Genomic DNA, 22,156 nt, shown 5'->3' with positions numbered 1-22,156 from the left:
GGGGGCGGGACTCCCGCCCCCTGTGCCTCTCAACGGCCAGATACGCCCCCTGCGCCTCTCAACAGCAGGGTAGCCCCCCTCAGCGGCCGCGGACCATCAACTGTCTACTGTCTACAGACCACGGACTGTCTACTCCGGCACCAGGCCTTTCAGAAGCCTCCGCCGACAGGCACCCAGCTCCACCTCAAAAAGCAAAAGCGTGTAAGGCACCCTACCCGTGCATGATTCAATCATGCACTGGGCCTCTAGTAATTATATAATACTGAATAACCAAAGAAAACAAAAGGTGAGATAACAGTCAACTTTGTCGATTAGAAGATCTGTTAGAAGGTTAAAATTCTTGGGTTTAATAACAGTTATGAAAAAAACCACAATTATGTTAATAAAATTTCTATATCTGGTGGAAAGAGCTTTTAGCTAGGACTTAGAGGGTGTAGACTAGTCCAAATTTTGCCAGTAAGTAGGTATGTAGTTTCTGGCAAATTGCTTGTTTTCCAAATCTCATCCTACTTTATAATAGAGAAACATGCAAATTGACCGCACCTCCGCTATGCCCATGATTGGGCCTGCGAGAGGCTGGGGGCGGGACTCCAGGTGGCCTTTCCGGCTGTTGAGAAGACCAAGATGGCGGCGCCCAATCCTCTTAGTTCGGGGGTCCTCCGCATGATCCAGGCGGCGATCGCCAGGGGGGGCGTGGCAGGGCACAGCCGGAGGGCAATCCAGGCGGCGATCGCCACCCGGGGGGGCGTGGCCGGGCACAGCCGGGCTCTCCGCGGGTGATCCAGGCGGCGATCGCCACCCGGGGGGCGTGTCAGGGCACAGCCGGGCTCTCCGCGGGTGATCCAGGCGGCGATCGCCACCCGGGGGGGCGTGGCCGGGCACAGCCGGGCTCTCCGCGGGTGATCCAGGCGGCGATCGCCACCCGGGGGTCGTGGCCGGGCCCAGCCGGGCGCTCCACGGGTGATCCAGGCGGCGATCGCCAGGGGGGCGTGGCCGGGCACAGCATGGCGCTCCCGCGGTGATCCAGGCGGCGATCGCCACCGGGGGGGGGCGTGGCTGGGCACAGCCGGGCTCTCCGCGGGTGATCCAGGCGGCGATCGCCACCCGGGGGGGCGTGGCCGGGCACAGCCGGGCTCTCCGCGGGTGATCCAGGTGGCGATCGCCACCCGGGGGGCGTGGCCGGGCCCAGCCGGGCTCTCCGCGGGTGATCCAGGCGGCGATCGCCACCCGGGGGGGCGTGGCCGGGCACAGCATGGCGCTCCCGCGGTGATCCAGGCAGCGATCGCCACCCGGGGGGGCGTGGCCGGGCACAACCGGGCTCTCCGCGGGTGATCCAGGCGGCGATCGCCACCCGGGGGGGTCGTGGCCGGGCATAGACGGGCGCTCCACGGGTGATCCAGGCGGCGATCGCCACCCGGGGGGGCGTGGCCGGGCACAGCCGGGCTCTCCGCGGGTGATCCAGGCGGCGATCGCCACCCGGGGGGTCGTGGCCGGGCAAAGACGGGCGCTCCACGGGTGATCCAGGCGGCGATCGCCACCCGGGGGGTCTTGGCCGGGCACAGACGGGCGCTCCACGGGTGATCCAGGCGGCGATCGCCACCCGGGGGGGCGTGGCTGGGCACAGCCGGGCTCTCCGCGGGTGATCCAGGTGGCGATCGCCACCCGGGGGGCGTGGCCGGGCCCAGCCGGGCTCTCCGCGGGTGATCCAGGCGGCGATCGCCACCCGGGGGGGGCGTAGCCGGGCACAGCCGGGCGCTCCGCGGGTGATCCAGGCTGCGATCGCCTCCCGGGGGGGCGTGGCCGGGCACAGCATGGCGCTCCCGCGGTGATCCAGGCAGCGATCGCCACCCGGGGGGGCGTGGCCGGGCACAGCCGGGCTCTCCGCGGGTGATCCAGGCTGCGATCGCCACCCGGGGGGGCGTGGCCGGGCACAACCGGGCTCTCCGCGGGTGATCCAGGATGCGATCGCCACCCGGGGGGTCGTGGCCGGGCACAGACGGGCGTTCCACGGGTGATCCAGGCGGCGATCGCCACCCGGGGGGGCGTGGCTGGGCACAGCCGGGCTCTCCGCGGGTGATCCAGGCGGCGATCGCCACCCGGGGGGGCGTGGCCGGGCACAGCCGGGCTCTCCGCGGGTGATCCAGGCGGCAATCGCCACCCGGGGGGCGTGGCAGGGCACAGCCGGTGGGTGATCCAGGCGGCGATCGCCACGGGGGGCGTGGCAGGACTTGCCCAGCCGCTCCCAGGGTCCCTGGGAATATTGCAGGCATGTGGTTGCTGAGACCCAGACCAGGCCTCTGGCCACAGATTCATAGCTTTGCAGAGACCTAGGGCAGGGATCTGCTTTATCTGCAGAGAGACAGAGGTTCTGCAGTGCCCCCAAGACGTGGGTGGGCCCAGCCAGGGATCAAGGGGCATGGAAGGACTCCTGGCCGAGGGGCAAGGACCCTCACCCCTGAGGCGGGGGTTGAGGGGTGGAGCCACCTCAGTGAAGGGGTGCTGCACTGCAGGGTACTGGACTGACTGACGTGATTCAGAGAAGCTCCCAGTGCTAATGGGCCTCGCTCAGGTGGCCTTCACACTTCAGAGGCAGTGACTCCTGCTCCTGCCTTCACCCAAAAGCAAGCTCGCTACACCCTGCCCCATAGCAGAGCATGCCTAGGCAGTGAGTGGGAAGCCTTCCACCTGCTTCGGAGAAGGGGGGGCAGTAAAGAATGGGGGGAGAGGAAAGAATGTGGAGCATCCGCAATGAAGAGGTGCTTGAGAAAGAGGCTGGGACACTGGAAGGTTTGTTCTGTTTGCTGGGCCACTGCCCCTTAGGAAGCGCAAAGAGCATGGCTCTGAAAGGCTTCCTGTGTGCTCTGAGGGCTTCCTGAGTCAAGTTCCACAGCCAACTGGAATTGGCCTCAGTTTCCTGGTCTGTAAAATGGATGAAGCATGTCCCAGTGCCTTCACTGAGCTTTGATGGCCAATTGAGATACTATATAAAGAAAATGAGGGAAGAAGTGAGAAAGAAAAGGAAGGACAAAAAAACACAAAAGAAAGATTGAAAGGAACCTGTAAACCCATTGTCACTTAAATAGGGAATATAGTCAGTAGTGTTGTAATGATGGTATGATGCCAGGTGGGTACTAGAAATATCGGGGAACACTTTGTAAAGTATATGATTGTCTAACCACTATTCTGTAACTAATATAAAACCTGAAACCAATACAAAATAATGTTGAATGTAAAGAAATGAAAATTGGAGTGAATTTTTTATAAATTTCAAAGATTAAATAAAAGCTGTAAAGGAAGGAAGGGGAGAATAAAAAGTGTTTTTCATTTTGCCACTTCATTAAAAAGACAGTTGTCTTTATGTGGTGCTTTTATGCTTTTCTAAGTCATTATCTCATTTTAATTTCCGGGCAACTTAAATACAAGATAAGTATTCCCTCCACTATTTAAAGAAAGGAAATCTTGGTGTCTGGTCCTAATGATTCAATCGTCAAGCCCTTATTGTAAAGCAGGGTTAGTAAAATGTTCTGTGCAGGGTCATATCTATACTAATAAAAGCCTTGGGGGTGATCAGGCCAGCAGGGGAGGGTATTTGGGGGCAATCAGGCCCGCAGAGGAGCAGTTAGGGGTCAATCAGGCCAGCAAGGAAGCAGTTAGGGGGCAATCAGGCAGGTAGGTGAGCGGTGAGGAGCCAGCGGTCCCGGATTGTGAGAAGGATGTCCAACTGCAGGATTAGGCCCGATTCCAGGAATCGGGCCTAATCCTGCAGTTGGACATCCCCCGAGGGGTCCCATATTAGAGAGGGTGCAAGCTGGGCTGAGGGACACCCTCCCCAGTGCACGAATTTCGTGCACCGGGCCTCTAGTATATACAATAAGGATTAAACCTTTTGTGCTTAGTTTACAGGAGTATCATGAAGATTAAATGAGATGTTAGTGTGAAATCTCTTTGAAAAAATGTGGTGCTGTAAACAATGTAAGGTATTTCCAGTAATACCAAGAAAAAAAACCCCTGGAATCCTGAGTATTTTAAGTTCAGCTATACAAAATAAAGTCACATTGTGCATGTCAAGAAAGAATATCAATGCCTATGATTTTATATGCTAGTTATGAATTATATTTATACAAGTTCACTTCATACTGTGGGGTAGTAGACTGCTGTATAATTTTTGGATTAAAATTTTATTTTTAAAAAGGGAATATAGTTTAATTTTTTCTTTCTCTAGCTCTCTCCTTTCTACAATGATTATATTATTTGTGTTAGTGGTTTTATTTTTGAAAAACTCTTCTTTTTCTTTCTGTTTTAGGTACTTGACTGTAGTAGAGAGGTAGTTATAATGGTTAAGTGGAATGGCTCTTTTTTTCCTGTGACTTTAGTAGCTGTGTGACTTTGGCCAAATTATATACTGATTTCTCTAGACCTCAGTTATTTCATCTAAAATGAAGATAAAAAGAGTATCTGCTTCATTCCATTGTTAAGATTAAATGAGACAATCACAAAAAATTTTATTATGGTAATGAAATATGTATCTAATGGGAAAAATATATTTAAATGATTTTTTCTTATAAAGCATTTAGCACAATGCCTGTCATAGAGTAAACAGGAAGTATTTTATATATTTCTGATGCTTTATATCTAGGGTTTAAAGATTCTTTTTGATACTCAGCAAAGTACTTAAGATAACAAATGTTTTATTGTCTGAAGTTAGTGTTTGAAACATGGGCTGTTTGATTCCAAAGGCAGTTCTTTTCACAACTTGACTAATTCCTTAAAGTTTTGTTTCTGATATGTAAAAATTACATCTAAATGTAACGCTAGAATTAGGACACAGTGATGATACAACCCAGGCATGCCCTGACCAGGAAACAAACCGTGACCTCCTGGTTCATGGGTCAATACTCAACTACTTATATTCTGTATATAAGATCTTTGTTAGCCCCAGCTGGTTTGGCTCAGTGGATAGAGCGTTGGCCTGCGGACTGAAGGGTCCCAGGTTCGATACCAGTCAAGGGCACATGCCTGGGTTTCGGGCTTGATCCCCAGTAGGGGGCGTGCAGAAGGCAGCCAATCAATGATTCTCTCTCATCATTGATGTTTCTATCTCTCTCTTCCTCTCCCTTCCTCTCTGAAATCAATAAAAAAATATATATATTTTTAAAAAAAGATCTTTGTTAGACATATTTATTGTATATGTCTTCTCTGGCTTGCTTTTTTATTTTTTATTTATTTATTTTTATTTTTTAAAGAAAGTTAACACTGATTTTATTATTTTCCTGATTTGTGTAAATTCCCAACAATGGTCATATATGACTTTTATAATTAGCAAATTGGCCTATTTTAAGAAAGATATACTTGTTTTTTTGTTTTTTTTAAAATATATTTTATTGATTTTTTACAGAGAGGAAGAGAGAGTGATAGAGAGTTAGAAACATCTATGAGAGAGAAACATTGAAACATCGATGTGCCCGCAACCAAGGTACATGCCCTTGACTGGAATCGAACCTGGGACCCTTGAGTCCGCAGGCCGACGCTCTATCCACTGAGCCAAACCGGTTTCGGCTGGCTTGCTTTTTTTAAAAACACTGTTTTGATTTTTAAATTTCCTGTTTAAGGGATTCTATCTATCCAACATAATGAAGATATTTAAAAAATATTTTCTTCTAGAAACTTTATTATTTACCTCTCGTATTTAGATCTGTGATGCTTTTATAATTTAGTTTTCTATTGTAGAGTCATTGTGACTCTGCTTATTTATTTTTTCCTCTTCAATGTGGCTAGTTTCTATTTCTGTGTGTCTTCAATTTTACTGATCTTTTCTTCGATGTCATAATTGTTTTAATTTTATCTGATGAAGTTTTCAATGTACATAATTGTATTTTTTCATCTGTAGAAGTACTCTTTCTTTGCAATATATTTTTACTCATTTTAGAGAGGAAGGGAGAGGAAGAGATATCAACATTAATGATGAGAGAGAATCATTGATTGGCTGCCTCCTGCATTCGCCCTATTGGGACTGAGCCCATAACCCGGGCATGTGCCCTGACTCGGAATTTAACGGCGACTTCCTGGTTCATAGGTCGACACTCAACCACTGAGCCACACTGTGTGGGCAATATGTTTATATATATATCTATTTTTTAATATTTTTTATTGATTTCAGAGAGGAAGGGAGAGGGAGAGAGAGATAGAAACATCAATGATGAGAGAGAATCATTGATTGGCTGCCTCCTGCATGCCCCTACTGGGGATCAAGCCCACAACCGGGGCATGTGCCCTTGACTGGAATCGAACCCAGGACCCTTCAGTCTGCAGGCTGACGCTCTATCCACTGAGCCAAACCAGCTAGGGCAGTTTATATTTTTTAATTCATGAGCACATTTATAATAGATGTTTTATTATCCTTATCTCATTGCTCCATCATTTCTCTCTCTTATTTCTCCTGGTTATGAGTCATGTTTTCCGGTTTCTTAGCTAATTTACTCATTTTTTATTGGGTGTTGGGCATTATGAATTTTACATTGTTTTTATTGGATTAACTGTCTTTAAAGAGTGTTAAACTTTGTTACACAGCAGGCAGTGAAGGTACTTATACATCTGTCTGTGGCTTTGTTTGGGTGGGTCTCTGGAGTATACTTACTCCAGGGCTAGTTTTGTCTTCTTACTGAGTAGACTTTTCCACAATACTGGTATTTACTGAATTTAGCTGTTTATTGAAGCTCTATTCTGGCTACTTGGAACTCTCGGTACCATGTGCGTCCTAAGAAATGTTGAACTTACTGCTTTGTTTGGCTTTATGAAGTTTCACCCTACATATGCAAGACTTATTATTCAATAATTTGCAAATTGTTGGATTTCTTTCTCTGAATAATTCCATTGTTTTTGCAGATGTTGTTGGACTTCAATCTTTGTCTCTTCAACTTTGTGGACTATTGTGCTCTGCTTGGGATTCTCTTGTGCTGTGATCTATAAAGCAGTGGCATTTCTAAACTCATCATGGTTTATTCCTCCATCTCATAATGGTTCACAATCCAGCCCTGCCTGTTGTTCAGTGTCTGACAACAGTTATTTCATACTAGAGGCCCGGTGTACTAATTCATGCACCGATGGGGTCCCTCGGCCTGGCCTGCGCCCTCTCACAATCTGGGACCCCTCGGGGGATGTCGGACTGCTGGTTTTGGCCCAATCCCTGCGGGCCAGGCTGAAGGATGTGCACCGGGCCTCTAATATGCATATAAGATCTTTAGTTAATCTCTTTCTACCCTCTGCCCTCCCAGCTTCCCTCTGAGATTCATCAGTCTGTTCCATGTTTCCATGTCTGTGCATTGAGCATCTGTCCCTGGTGGTCAGTTATAATGGTTAAGTGGAATGGCTTCCTAACTCTCTGCGTGTCATAGCTACTGGTTGAACAGTCGCTTAGGCTTTTATATATATAAATATAGATATTTTGTCCAGTTTTGTTTTTTAAATTGATTTTAGAGGAAGAGAAACATCGTTTTTAAAAAAAAACATTTTATTGATTTTTTTATAGAGAGGAAGGGAGAGGGATAGAGAGAAACGTTGATGAGAGAGAACCATCAATCAGCTGCCTCCTGCACACCCCTACTGGGGATGTGCCTGCAACCAAAAGTACATGCCCTTGATCAGAATCGAACCTGGGACACTTCAGTCTGCAGGCTGACTCTCTATCCACTGAGCCAAACCGGTTAGGGTTGTCCAGTTTTGTTGTTGGAGAAGGGCAAGTTCAGCCTCACCTCATCATGGCCAAAAGTAGTAGTTCTTTTAATACATTTTTACAGAAATAAGTTTTCAGAAAGCTAATTGAGGGTTTTAAGAATAGTGCACTTAAAGTGTTCATTGTATGTATGTTTTCCCTGGAAAATGTGACAAATTAAGCGACCCTTTTAACTAGCCTAGTTCTTTACATCATAGCTTCCTTTAATGCTTTTTACTGTTGTTATTATAATTATACTAGAGGCCCATTACAGGAAGATTCCTGCAAGAATTCCGGTTTGGCTCAGTGGATAGAGTGTCGGCCTGCAGATTGAAGGGTCCCAGGTTCGATTCCAGTCAAGGGCATGTACCTTGGTTGCAGGCACATCCCCAGTAGGGGGTGTGCAGGAGGCAGCTGATCGATGTTTCTCTCTCATCGATGTTTCTAACTCTCTATCCCTCTCCCTTCCTCTCTGTAAAAGATTAATAAAATATATTAAAAAAAAAAAAGAATAGGGCTTCCTCGGGCTTATTCCTGCAAGAATAGGGCTTCCTGCGGCCTGTCCGCTGCCTTGCTCCCGTCTCCGCTGCATCTCTCCCTCCCTTCTGCAGCGCTTGGCTTCCTTTTACGCTGTCTTCAGTCTTCGATCCGCGCCCGCCTGTATATGCAAATTAACTGCCATCTTTGTTGGGTTAATTTGCATACTCGCTCCTGATTGGCTGTTGGGCGTAGCAGAGGGATGGTCAATTTGCATGCTTTTCTTTTATTAGTATAGACTAGAGGCCTGGTTTGCGGGTTCATGCGCCGGTTGGGTCCCGTGACGTGGCCTGCAGGGATCAAGCTGAAACTGGCAGTCCAATGCCGCCTGCCGCTTTCGCTCATCCCAGCCCCACTGCGCCTGCCGTGGGCTTGTGCCCAGTTAGTCCTGATTGGGAGAGGCTCGCGCCGCCACAGTGATGCTTGCCAGCCATGAGCCCTGCGTCTGGCACCTGTCAGTTAGCTAAGTGGCGCTCCCACTGTCGGAGTGCACTGACCACCAGGGGGCAGCTCCTGTGTTGAGCGTCTGCCTCCTGGTGGTCAGTGCGTGTCATAGCGACTGGTTGACTGGTCATTCGGCCGCTTAGGCTTTTATATATATAAATAAGAAAAACGTTATTTTTAAGCTTTCTGCTAAGTAAATAGGAACACTAAGTTTAGTTGCTTAGTCTTGTGTTTCTTTGGTTACATACATTTGGTAACAACTCCCAAGTTATAACTTTTGTTCTTCCCTTCCTCTTCCTCTTATCCCCCAGGTCATTCAGCCTGCTGAGTGCTGTTGACTGTGGGAGGGGCAAAGAGTTAGGAAGCAATTGCAGAGAAACTGGGACTGATGGACCTACTAGATCAGGGGTGGGGTACCTCTGGCCTGTGGATTCATTTGATCTGGCCCTGCCAAGGAATTAGGGGTGAGTTAATTAAATGTTTGACCAAATATAGCAGGCTAATTTTCAAGTTGATAATTTTGTATGGCCTGAGAATGATGTTATAAATATCCAAATGGCCCTTGGCAGAAAAAAAGTTTCCCCACTCCTTTACTAGAGGATGAAAGTATGAGGGAAAGAAAGGACCAAGGATAATTAGTGTTTTTGTTTTTTTTATCATCATCTGGTTGGATGAATTGAGGGGAAGGTATATACTGAAATGGAAAAGACTTGGTGAAGAATAGATTTTGGGGTGAAATCAGTTGTGTTTGGGATATGTTAAGTTTGAGATGTGAAACAACAAACAAGATGGTGAGTACATAGTTGGTGTAGAACAACTCTATAGTTGGCTGTAGTATTGAGCTGTAAACAATTGGTTTCTTGATGCTACATGTAAAAAGTTACTACACATTCTATCATTTTGTCATCTTTTGCATTAACTATCCCTCCCAGATTTTAAATATATTATTTCAAAAGTTGTGAGTAAAATTTAGACAGTGAATAATATCTTTTAGATGCAGGTTTTTTTTGTTTTTTTTATTTTTTGTAACATACAGTGATTTAAAAAATAATTATTATGAAATCACATGTTAATACCTAAAAGTCAAATGATTAAAAAAAAAAAAGTAATTCTTCCCTTTGCCACCAAGCACCCTCAGTCCTTCTAGCCATTTTATCTGGTATTTGCTTTCTTTTGTTTAACAATATATCACTATTTAATGATACATGACTCTTTTTTTTGTGGTTGTTGTTGTTAATCCTCACCCAAGGATATTTTTTTTCCATTGATTTTTAGAGACAGTGGAAGGGAGGGAGGGAAGGATGAAGAGTGAGAGGGAGAGCTATTGATATGAGAGAGACAAATCAATCATTTGCCTCCTGCATGTACCCAGAGTTTGGGGATCGAACCTACAACCCAGATACGTACCCCCTTGACTGTGATATGAACCCACAGCCCCTCTGTGTGCTATCTGATGCTATAACTACTGACCCTCACCAGCCAAGGTGATAAATGACTTTTAGACATTTGTTGACTTTTGGTTATGGAAAATGAGGACTTAGAACCACATCATTACCATGTTTGCCCTCTCCTTTTCATCATTACCTCATATCACAATATTTCAGTAAGTTAGTACTTAATATTTACATTTTTATAATCTTGTATGTGTTGTTCACTGTTAAGCCAAATCCTATATAATAAAGAGGTAATATGCAAATTGAGCATCACTCCAACACACAAGATGGCCGCCCCCATGTTGACACAAGATGGCTGGCAGGGGAGGGCAGTTAGTGGCGACCAGGCCTGCAGGGGAGGACAGTTAGGGGCAACCAGGCCTGCAGGGGAGAGCAGTTGGGGGCGACCAGGCATGCAGGGGAGGGCAGTTGGGGGCGACCAGGCCAGCAGGGGAGGGCAGTTAGTGGTGACCAGACTGGCAAGGGAGGGCAATTAGGGTGACCAGGCCGGCAGGGGAGCAGTTAGGGGGTGATCAGGCTGGCAGGCAGAAGCGGTTAGGGGCAATCAGGCAGGCAGGCAAGTGGTTGGGAGCCAGCAGTCCTGGATCGTGAGAGGGATGTTCGACTGCCACCAGGATCGGGCCTAAATGGGCAGTCAGACATCCCTTGAGGGGTCCCAAATTGGAGAGGGTGCAGGCTGGGCTGAGGGACACACCCACCCCACCTCACCACCCCCATGCAAGAATTTCGTGCACCGGGCTTCTATTCCTATCTAATAAAAGGGTAATATGCAAATTAACCGTTACTCCGTCACAAATATGGTGACACCCATAGCCACAAGATGGCAGTGCCCAGTCCTCTCAGCCCCGCTGGAGTCCCCCATCCCTGCGGGGGCGGCTGCTGAGAGCGGGCAGCGTGAGCAGCCTGGCGGAATGCTTGCTTTTTCGCCGCGGTGACAAGGCAAGCGTTCTGCGCCCGGCTGCGGATGGGCCTCTGGCCAGGAAGGGGCACCGATGGGCCTCTGGGCCACAGAGAGCCTCTGGGCAGCGGGAGTGGAGTGGCCAGGCCCCACAGAGAGCTACTGGTGGACGGATTCGTGTGCAGGGCTACTAGTATTACAATAAGATCACACTTTCTTCCTTATCTAAGCTTTTCTCCTGGAGTTAATACCTATCTCATTTATGCAGTTATCTGGTTTTCTTTCCTTTTGTTAATTGATTTCAGAGAGGAAGGGAGAGGGGGAGAGAGAGAGATAGAAACATCAATGATGAGAGAGAATCATTGATTGCCTGTCTCCTGCACGCCCCACACTGGGGATCTAGCCTGCAACCTGGGCATGTGCCCTGACTGGGGAATCAAACCATGACCTCCTCGTTGCTCAACCATTGAGTTACACCAGCTGGGCAGTTGTCTGGTTTTCTGTAGACCTGTTACTTTTCCCCCAAATGTGCCTGTACTTCTGTTATGTACTTATAAATAATATTTTCCATATTATGAAGTATATCAGTTCCATTTTTGCCCTTGCTGGAAACTTATTCCATGGTGTCCTTTGGCTTCCTGTTTCATTTTGGAGTGGTTGTTCTCTAGTTCTTTTTTCTGCATTAGATTCCTTAATTACTAACTTCCATGTTGTCTTGTTAAATTTGTTTTGATTCTTTTTAATAAGCTTTCTAAGGGAGAATACATAGAAATAAAATTTTAGCTTTCTGAGAAGCCTTAAAATGTCACATTACTCATATAGTTGATTGCTAATTTGGCTGGGAATAGAATTCTAGATTGAAACTTATTTTCCACTGAATTTTGAAGGCTGTGTATAGTTTTCTGGCCTTCTGCAATATTGTAGTACTACTGTGGAATAAAAGTTAGGCGCCATTATAATTACAGATCATTCTTATGTTTGTTTGTTATTTTCCTTCTCTTTCTCTGGAAGTTTTTAAGGACCTTTCCTTTTTGGGCTTTGAAATTTCATTATGATGTTTCATGGTGTGGGTCTTTATCCTTTTTCTTATTACTTTGCACACACTTGTTTGTCCCTTTGCAGCTTGAAAGACTTCTTTCCTTCAGTTAAAAAGAAAATTTATTTTGAAATGTAATTTCTGCACTTTTACTTTTTTTCAGATTTCACTTTATATAATAATTGTTGGACCTTTGGAGTGAGCTAATGATTTTATTTTTTCTAATCTATATTCTGCCCTTTTGTTTTACTTTATGTATTTGAACCTTCTGTATTTTTTTACTGGGATTTAGGAGAATATGGAAATAATCTTTGATTATTCTATTGTGTGTAACAGAATAAAAAATTTAGCATCGAATTTAAACTTTTTGCATTTCTTGCTAAACTTAATTTTTTTTTTTCTTTGACAGAGATGTTATGAGCATAAACAGTATAGAAATGGGTTGAAATTCTGTAAACAAATCCTCTCTAATCCCAAATTTGCAGAGCATGGAGGTAAGTGTAAATACCATATGCTTACTTGTGAGTATAAATAGATAAGGCTTTGCTTACTTGTCTGGCTTCATTTATTTGGGCTCTATCACTCTCAGATGCCTTAAATAATTTCCAGAGAGAATGGACTTTCTTATCCTTGATGTTTGTTTTTTGAATTTAGTGTCAAGAAAATGCTATACACATTTTACTTGAGTTCTGACTTACCTATTTTGAGAATAAGCATGGTAGGGGAGGCAGAAGCATCTAGTAGAATAAATAGGCTTATTTAAGTTGAATCAGTAAATTAAGATGCTATAAAGAAATTTTGCTTTAGAATTTTGAGCTGGGGAACTTTATTCCTTACTAGCAGCCCGTTTGCACGAAGATTCGTGCAATAGACCTTCATTCACCTGGCTGCCTGCACCAGTTTTCTGCCGGCACCGGGGACCCAGGCCTTGGCTGTGGCCACCGCCTTCTGCCTTCTTTCAAGGTCAGGGCTTGGCCCTGGGCGGCGGCCTTGGCTCTGCTGCACCCCAGCCTCCCTGCTACGGATCGTAGGAGCCGACCCCCGTGGTTGCCTGCGATCCATGCAGGCTCCCCGCTGGTGCCCAAGGCCGGGAAAGCCTCCGCCCCAGGCTTTCCCGGCCTTGGGCTCAGCCACACCCAGCGTCCCTGCTATAGATCTTAGGAGCCGACCCCCTGGTCGTTGCCTGCGATCCGTACAGGCTCCCCGCTGGTGCCCAAGGCCAGGAAAGCCTCCGCCCGAGGCTTTCCCGGCCTTGGGCTTGGCCGCACCCAGCGTCCCTGCTACGGATCGTAGGAGCCGACCCCCTGGTCGTTGCCTGCGATCCGTGCAGGCTCCCCGCTGGTGCCCGAGGCTTTCCCGGCCTTGGGCTCCGCCACACCCCAACGTCCCTGCAACCGTTTCCTGGTGGGCGTGGTTGGTGGGCGTGGCTTGTGGGTGTAGCAAAGGTACGGTCAATTTGCATATTACTCTATTATTAGGTAGGATAATAATTATTCAGAAAGTGCCCATTTGGTCTCAGCGTCTTTTTATTTAGCATTATATCTTAATTAGTTTTTCCAGACGGTCATATTTAATGCATGATTTGTATATTGTAATGTTCTGAAAATTTTTTTGCCTTTTAGTTTTTGCCATGTGAGCGTAGAAGATTGGACAGTGAGATGTTTGTAGAGTAAGGGAAGAGTGTTTAGCTAAACTTGTGATGAGGCAATGGGAAAATAAGCTTTCACAGTTGTATAGTTGTTTCAGAGTTGTATAGTTAGGAAACATGGCTCTGGTAATTAATTTGATAGTTTTCTCACTATTGGAGAGAGTAATAGTTTTCTATTAGCTTTCTTTACTTTTATTAAAATAAAAGCACTATTTTCTTCCTTTTTTTTTTTTTTTTTTAATCCTCATCCGAGAATATTTTTCCATTGATTTTAGAGAGAGTGGAAGAGAGGGAAATACAGAGGGAAACATCGATGTGAGAGAAACACATCAATTGCTTGCCTCCTGCATGCGCTCTGATCAGCGCCCAGGCCCAGGAGGAGCCTGCAACCGAGGCACGTGCCCTTGACTGGAATCAAACCTGGGGTCCCTTGGGTCCGCAGGCCGACGCTCTGTTCACTGAGCCAAACCAGCTAGGGCTAACACTTTTTTAATGTTAAATATATTTTTTGCTGGCCAGCTGGATATTAGGTAGTTTACATTTTTTTCTAAAGTATGCATACCGGTCATGTAACTTTTAGTAATGTAATGATAGAATTTCAATATAGCAGAGACCAAATTTCATTGTTCTAAAGTGCAGTTTCTCATATTTTAACATACCTGAAATCAGGTTGCACATGAAGGATTGTAATTTAATTGAAAATATTTTAACAGTACATAAAATGATGGTTTGTCGTAAACGTAATGGCAACCCGGGGCTCCATTAATTAAGGAACTTTAAGATGTTTGGTAAAACTTGTAAGAATACATTTTACTTGTTTGATAACAAAGGGTTACTCTTTACCGTACCTTGCCAAATATATTTGGTTGCTTTCTTTTCATTTAGAAAAGTGTACAGCACTAGAGGCTCGCTGCATGAAATTTGTGCATTGGAGGGAGAGGGGTACCTCGGTACCTCAGCCCGGCCTGCACCCTCTCCCAGCCTGGGAGCCCTCAGGGGATGTCTAACTGACAGCTTAGGCCCACTCCCCGACAGTTGGACATCACGGAGGTGGGAGAGGTTCCTGCCACCACCACTGTACTTGCCAGCTGTGAACCCGGCTTCTGGCTGAGCAGCGCTTCCTTCCTCTGTGGGAGCGCACTGACCACCAGGGGGCAGCTCCTGCATTGAGCATCTGCCCCCTGGTGGTCAATGCATGTCATAGTGACCAGTCATTCCACCATTTGGTCGATTTGCATATTAGCCTTTTGTTATATAGGATGATTTATAACAATTTAGTACATGATTTCTCCCCTTTTTTGCTTTTATTTCTTTATCTGTACTTTCCTATAAATGTTTTTTTTCCTTTTGAACCTTATTTTTTATTCCTACATAATTTTTCTATAAATTATAAATTTTAGTTCTAAAAATTAGGCAAATACATTATAATGAATATTTTTATTATTTTTTACATCATAAAATATATGTTATAAAATTAATTTTTTTGCCTTTTCTAAAATATTCATGTTGCCCTAAACTTCCTCTTGTATTTATTTTATTTTATTTTTTTTGTTAATCCTCACCCGAGGATATTTTTCCATTGATTTTTTAGAGAGTGAATGAAGAGAGATACATATCGATTGGTTGCCTTCCACACACACCCCTACTGGGGTCAGGGCCAGGGATGGAACCTCGGACACTTCAGTCCGCAGGCTGACTCTGTATCCACTGAGCCAAACCGGCTTGGGCTCAACTCTCTCTTTTAATCTGTTAATTGTGAGTGACAGGAGTCTGATATCTTCTTTTACTTGTATATTTAATAATATCCTAAAGAATCATTGTAAAAGAATGAAATTTATGCATATCAGAAATGTGTAAGTATATAATTTATATGTATATTTTAATCATTGAGCAGTGATTTTAATCTCTAATTTGGGTTCAAAGAAGTAAAGTCTGTTTTGTGATAAAGTTTTTCATACCTTGAAGGAGTAATTATATAAGGTCACTCTATAGAATTTCCCTGAAGAATAGTAATAGAGCTGTTATATCTTGTTAGCATATGAATTTCCAGATATTAATGCATTTTGTACCTTTCATCTAAAAAAAAAAATCTAGGGAGGTCTAGAGTATAGAAATGTGGTTTAACTTTGGTTTGTCGATTTTTAAAATATTTTAATTCTGTGCAAACCTGGAAAATTTCCTAATAATCTTCAGTTCTTAGGGAAATGTAACATTTGTCTTTGAGATTATGGTTATCTTTTTTGTTAACTATTTTAAATGTTTAATTTCTTTCTTTTTCCTACTTTTTATTTTTTAATAGAAACTCTGGCTATGAAAGGATTAACATTGAACTGTTTGGGTAAAAAGGAAGAAGCTTATGAATTGGTTCGTAGAGGTTTGAGAAATGACTTGAAGAGTCATGTGTGTATCCTTTTTGAGATATATATAAAGATTGGATTTGGGTTCTTGAGCTAAGGCAGTAAGTAGTTTGGGAATCAGCAGTTTTATATTCCTCTTACCATGTAACTCCAGAGGAATAGCAACTGCCTTCATTCAGTGAACACTTTTACATATCTACTATGTTCTAATGCATCTATTTACAGATTAATGGACTTGCCTTTTTAAAGTATCTATGGAAACTCTTCTCATGATTCAAAAAGAAGGCACCCCACAGACCTTGTCATGAATATAAAGAAGGGTGTACACTAAGGAATATTAGAAGCCATATAGTGCACTGATTAAGAGCACAGGTTTAGGAGTATACTTCACTTAGGTTTGAATCCCAGCTCACCTTCTTTCTGGTTGTGATCTTAGGGCTTAGTTTCCTCATGCGTAAAATGAGGGTAATCAGAACCACCTTACTGTGGTGTTGTAAAGATTTAATGATGCTTAACAAAGTCCCTGATAATGCTAATTACTATGCTAGATAAATTTTATTTTAGTAAGGGAAATATGAGGGTAGCAGCAAGTACAAATGTCTGAGGAAATATAGAGGGAAAGATTGTGGCTTGCTATTTTTTAAGTCATTTTTAAATAAAATATATTTTTTTTGCCTATTTTGTGGGCAAACACAATTTTAAGTGCTGAAACACTTAGCAGATTTTCAAATGTTTACCAGGCCCTTGGCATAGTACACTTTAAGAAATGAAAGGGATTCATTTAGAAGCATATACAGAACATTTCTGAGTATTACATGAAATGTTAGTGCATGTTAAAAAATTATCACTATTCCAGTAAAAAAAAAGTGAGTTGGGAATAACCAGAAACTAAAAAGGTAAGCAAATATTAGTTAATCAGATTATTGTAGATATCTTTTTATCATTTTTAATGATTGCATAGTGTTCTATATGTTATTTGCCCTGGTTTATATAATTGGGTTCCTCTTGATGGACATAAGACTCCTTGAAGGTAAATTTTTAGGAGGTGAAGATTAGAGGCAGTTAAAAGGTGTTACAGTGCTCAAGAGGTGATTGAAATGGGGAGGAATGGGAAGGTAGATAATGGGGGCAGATTATAAAGGGTAGTGTGTTTTAGGCTTTTCAAAACCATGTTCCAGTCAACAGAAGATTTTGTTAAGCTTTATTTTGTCATTCATATTATGAAAAGATTATTTTTCAAGTAGAATTTTATTTTAAATATATATTTTTAGCTAAACATGCCACCCTAGATATTCTATATTTTACTGTTCTTGAAAACTCCCTGCTATAAAAGTTATTAAATTAAAATTTTTGAACCTGATCTGAAAGAGAAACTTCTGTAAATTTCTGGAAAGGGGAGTGGATTTTTTTCCTTTTGATTATTTATGTGTTAGAAAGGTTACTTTGGCAGGAGAGAATAAAAGCAGAACTGTAGGTGGGAAGATGGATAATTGTCGTAGTAATTAAGATCTAAAGTGAAAAGTACTTGAATTAGGGAAGTGGAAATACATATTTTTCCCCTTTATTCCATCTTTTTTGTTTTGTTTTTACAACATGTAATTTTGCTTACTTGTATATATGTCTCTTATTAGACTCTTAAGTTCTTTGCAGGCAGGAGACTGCCCATTTGGGTCATCTACCACCCTAATTATTAAGACATTTTAATATATGTGGAATGAATATTTTTATTTTATATGTGGTTAATTTTTAGGAACTTCGTTCTGCACTAAGAGTTTTCTCCTGAGGACCATGTTAGCTAAAGAAAAGAAAATATACATCATTTAAAGTAATTGTATGTTGTGGATACCCATTCCCTCTTTTTTCTTTAGATATTAACTAATATTTATTGAGCATTAGATGCCAGCCAGTGAGCACTTTATATGTGTTATTCCAATTAGTCACCAAACTAATGCTTTGCTTTATAGACTTTCTATTTACGTTTTATAATTGAGGAAACATGGCCAGATTAAATAACTTATCGAAGGTCATAGAGCTAACAAGGCAGGCTAGACCTGTTTGCTCTGGTTTGAAAAGCTGTACTGTTTTCCATTGTATTAAAACTATTGTATCTTTATATTATCTTCTTTTTATTTAATGCTTGTAATTTTATAAATAGCTATAGTTCTCTGCGTTTCCTGGGGAATATTATTGGAATACTATGTCTTGGCTTAACTAAGTCCTTTAGGTTGTATCCTTAACTAATTCTTTTAGGTTGGCATGTTTATGGCCTTCTCCAGAGGTCAGACAAGAAATATGATGAAGCCATTAAGTGTTACAGAAATGCGCTAAAATGGGATAAAGACAATCTTCAAATCTTAAGGGACCTTTCTTTACTACAGATTCAAATGCGAGATCTTGAGGGTTACAGGGTAAGTGAAATAGAGAATGTATTTTATTCTAGGAGAAAATAGTTAAAATATAAACCTTTTTTGAGTACTTTCTGATAACAAAATCTTCCATTTTTAAAAAGAATTTAATTAAATCTTACACCTTCCCCCAGCAGTGATTGTGTTAATGACTGGACTATTCAGATTCTTTTTTTTCCCAGATTTTAAAAATAAATTATTTTACTATGAGGCAGTTAGATTACTCTATAGAATTTAGTTAATCAATTCAGTAAAAATTAACACTATTCCTCACATAGGCAATGCCTTTGTCTGCTATTAACATTTAAATATTAGTTAAATTTTTCTGGGAAGCAAATTTTTTTTGTTTATTTTTACCCTCATTGAAATTAATATTCTGTCTTTGTAGCTACATTTTAATTCCTTTTTTAAAAAATATATATTTTATTGAATTTTCAGAGAGAGGAAGGGAGAGGGATAGAGAGCTAGAAACATCGACCAGCTGCCTCCTGCATGCCCCCTACCGGGAATGTGCCCGCAACCAATGTACATGCCCTCTACCGGAATCGAACCCAGGACCTTCCAGTCCGCAGACCAACGCTCTATCCACTGAGCCAAACTGGTTACGGCTACATTTTAATTCTTAAACATTCTATTAAATTAGATGATTTTGTTTTCTCTTTTTTCCCAGTAGTACCTGCTGAGTTGTTTTCTATAGATCTTAATTCAGTAGTTGTGCATTGTATTTTTTTAAAAATGTTTTTCCTTTGTACTATTTTTTCCATCCTGTCTTTTCTTAGAGCTAATAAATCAGGAAATAATGATGAGTACCTAGTTATAACTTTTTTTTTAATTACAAGATTACCTTGGAGGCTTCATTGTACCCTTTTAAAAATCCTTACCCGAGAATATGTTTTTTAAAATTGACTTTAGAGATAGAAAGGAAGAGAGAGGGAGGAAGGGGAGGGGGGGGGAGAGAGAGAGAGAGAGAGGGAGAGAAACATCACTTAGTTGCCTCCTGTATGCACCCAGATCTGGGATTGAACCTGCAACCTGGGTATGTGCCCTGACCAGGAATTGAACCTATGACCTTTCTGTACACTGGACAATGCTCCAACCAACTGAGTTACACAGGCTAGGGCTTCATTGTGCTGCTGCTTTTTTTTTTTTTTTTAATATATTTTATTGATTTTTTTAAAGTATATTTTATTGATTTTTTTACAGAGAGGAAGGGGAGAGGGATAGAGAGTTAGAAACATCGATGAGAGAGAGACATCGATCAGCTGCCTCCTGCACACCCACTACTCGGGATGTGCCCACAACCAAGGTACATGCCCTTGACCGGAATTGAACCTGGGACCTTTCAGTCAGCAGGCCGACACTCTATCCACTGAGCCAAACCAGTTTCGGCTATTTTATTGATTTTTTTTTACAGAGAGGAAGGGAGAGGGATAGAGAGCTAGAAACATCGATGAGAGAGGAACATCAACCAGCTGCCTCCTGCACACCCCCTACTGGGGATGTGCCCGCAACCAATGTACATGCCTTTGACTGGACTCGAACCTGGGACCTTTCAGTCCGCAGACCGACGCTCTATCCACTGAGCCAAACCGGTTTCGGCTTCATTGTGCTTCTTAACAAATATTTTTTTGCTTCTATAAAGGTATACAATATGGATATTTGAAACTGTTTTCTGATATTATTCCCTGCATTGTGTTGCAAATTGCTTAGTGTTGTGGGGGAATTAATATGATCTTTTTAAGAAGCATATGCTTTCACTGTAAACCTAAGAAATAGTTTTTTTCCCCCCTGCCTTGAAGGAAACAAGATATCAATTACTTCAGCTTCGACCTGCCCAGAGAGCATCATGGATTGGTTACGCTATTGCTTACCACTTATTAGAAGATTATGAAATGGCAGCAAAGATTTTAGAAGAGTTTAGGAAAACACAACAGGTAACACTCAGAAGCCAGACCTAGTAAACTAGGTCCGATTGTAAATATAACTAAAAGAAAGAAGTGTACAAGAATAGTATGCAAAGAACTTCCTAGAGGAGTTCACACATTATTAATTTAATATTTGACACATTTACCTTATAATCTCTATATCTATTTATCTGTTTACATTTTCTTCTAAAAACATTTGTGAGTACTTGCAGACACAATGCTCTTTGACTCCTAAATGTTTCCATGTGGTATTTCCTAAGAATAACTCTATAGTCGTGAACTCTATAGGATAGTACTGTGTAGAGTATTTAAAAATTAGGAAACTTAACATTGATAGACTATCTAATCTCTAGCCCATTTATCAATTGTTTATATTCTTTCTAGATTTTTCTTTTCTCATTTCAGGATCTAGTTTAGAATCATACTTTACATTTGCTTATGATTTCTCTTTGGTCTCTTAATCTTTGGAAGTTTTGAAGACTTCCTTTGTACTTCATGACATTGATATTTCTGAAGAATATAGGGCATTGCTTTTTTGTAGAATGTCCATCCATTTGGATTTGTTTGGTGGTTCCTCATAATTAGTTATAGTTAGTATTTTTGGCAGTAAACCACAGAGTGTTGTTGAGCCCTTCTCAGCTCATCACATTAAGAGGCACAAAATGTCTGTCTGTTCTGTTTGATCACTTGGATAAGGTGGTATCTATTAGTTTTCTTCACTATAAACTTATTTTTTCTTTGTTATTTTTTTCTCTTTGTGTTAATACACAATTCGAGACTTTATGGGGTAGCCTTTTCATCAAATTTTACATTTATCCACTAGTTTTAGCATTTATTGATTATGATTCTTGCTTGAATCAACTGTTTCAGTGATAGTTGCAAAGTGGTGATTATTCTTATTCCTTCTAGATTTATTATTTGACATTCTGCTATTAAGTAAGAGCTTTCCTTTCCCCCTATTTATTTATTATATGTAAGGACTTAGGGATTCTTAGTCAGTGGGTTATAAGTTAACACTGTCATTATTTATTTAATTGTTCCCTATACAGATATTTACTAATTTAAAAAAATTAGTTTTATCAATCAGATTGTATCCTTAGACTTCTTGTATGTATTTGAGTGTATAAACAATTTTCTAATATGAAAACAAAATTCTTAACTGTTAATATTCCTTATATCCATATATAGACATCCCCTGATAAAGTGGATTATGAATATAGTGAACTCCTTTTATATCAGAATCAAGTTCTTCGGGAAGCAGGTCTCTATAGAGAAGCCCTGGAACACCTTTGTACCTATGAAAAGCAGATTTGTGATAAACTTGCTGTAGAAGAAACCAAAGGTATTTTTTTTTTTAAAGAATATAATTTATTCTAGCATTTAATTATGACAAAGAGCAAGGCTAAAAATTTAGTTGCTATTGGAAATTGCATGTAATTCAACTTTTTGATGATGGAAAACCTGTTTGAATAATTTTTAATCTGGGAAAATTACATTTAAACAATGAATATTATAGGTAAAAAAATGTTGAACCATAAAAATTATTGAATGAAGTGTCTCAAAATGTTTTTTCTTTAAATGAAGTATTTTTGATCATAAAATATAGGGGGTTGATAAAAAAACACAGGAGGTAATTGCTTAATTTTATATAGCATAGGATTAAATTTCTTAGAAACATCTTATTAGCAGAACAGGATGTGTATACCAGATTTCTTATATAGATATATCAATCTTTACTAAAGTA

General features: G+C 42.0%; 1 protein-coding gene across 2 annotated transcripts in view; it reads left to right on the top strand.

Annotated features, from left to right (window-relative positions):
* NAA15 (N-alpha-acetyltransferase 15, NatA auxiliary subunit) overlaps positions 1–22,156 on the top strand; it is a 73,094-nt gene that overhangs the window by 13,738 nt on the left and 37,200 nt on the right. For both annotated transcript variants that reach the window (XM_054717720.1, XM_054717719.1), the window contains exons 2-6: positions 12,487–12,571; positions 16,025–16,129; positions 18,333–18,490; positions 20,287–20,421; positions 21,601–21,754. In XM_054717720.1, the coding sequence (XP_054573695.1) occupies positions 12,487–12,571; positions 16,025–16,129; positions 18,333–18,490; positions 20,287–20,421; positions 21,601–21,754 (637 nt within the window). The remainder of the gene's footprint in view (positions 1–12,486; positions 12,572–16,024; positions 16,130–18,332; positions 18,491–20,286; positions 20,422–21,600; positions 21,755–22,156) is intronic.

The sequence above is a fragment of the Eptesicus fuscus genome, chromosome 6 (genome assembly GCF_027574615.1).
Source record: "Eptesicus fuscus isolate TK198812 chromosome 6, DD_ASM_mEF_20220401, whole genome shotgun sequence".
Taxonomy (NCBI): Eukaryota; Metazoa; Chordata; class Mammalia; order Chiroptera; family Vespertilionidae; genus Eptesicus; species Eptesicus fuscus.
The sequence above is the reverse complement of the archived record's forward strand: the minus strand, read 5'-3'. Positions and strand labels throughout refer to the sequence as shown.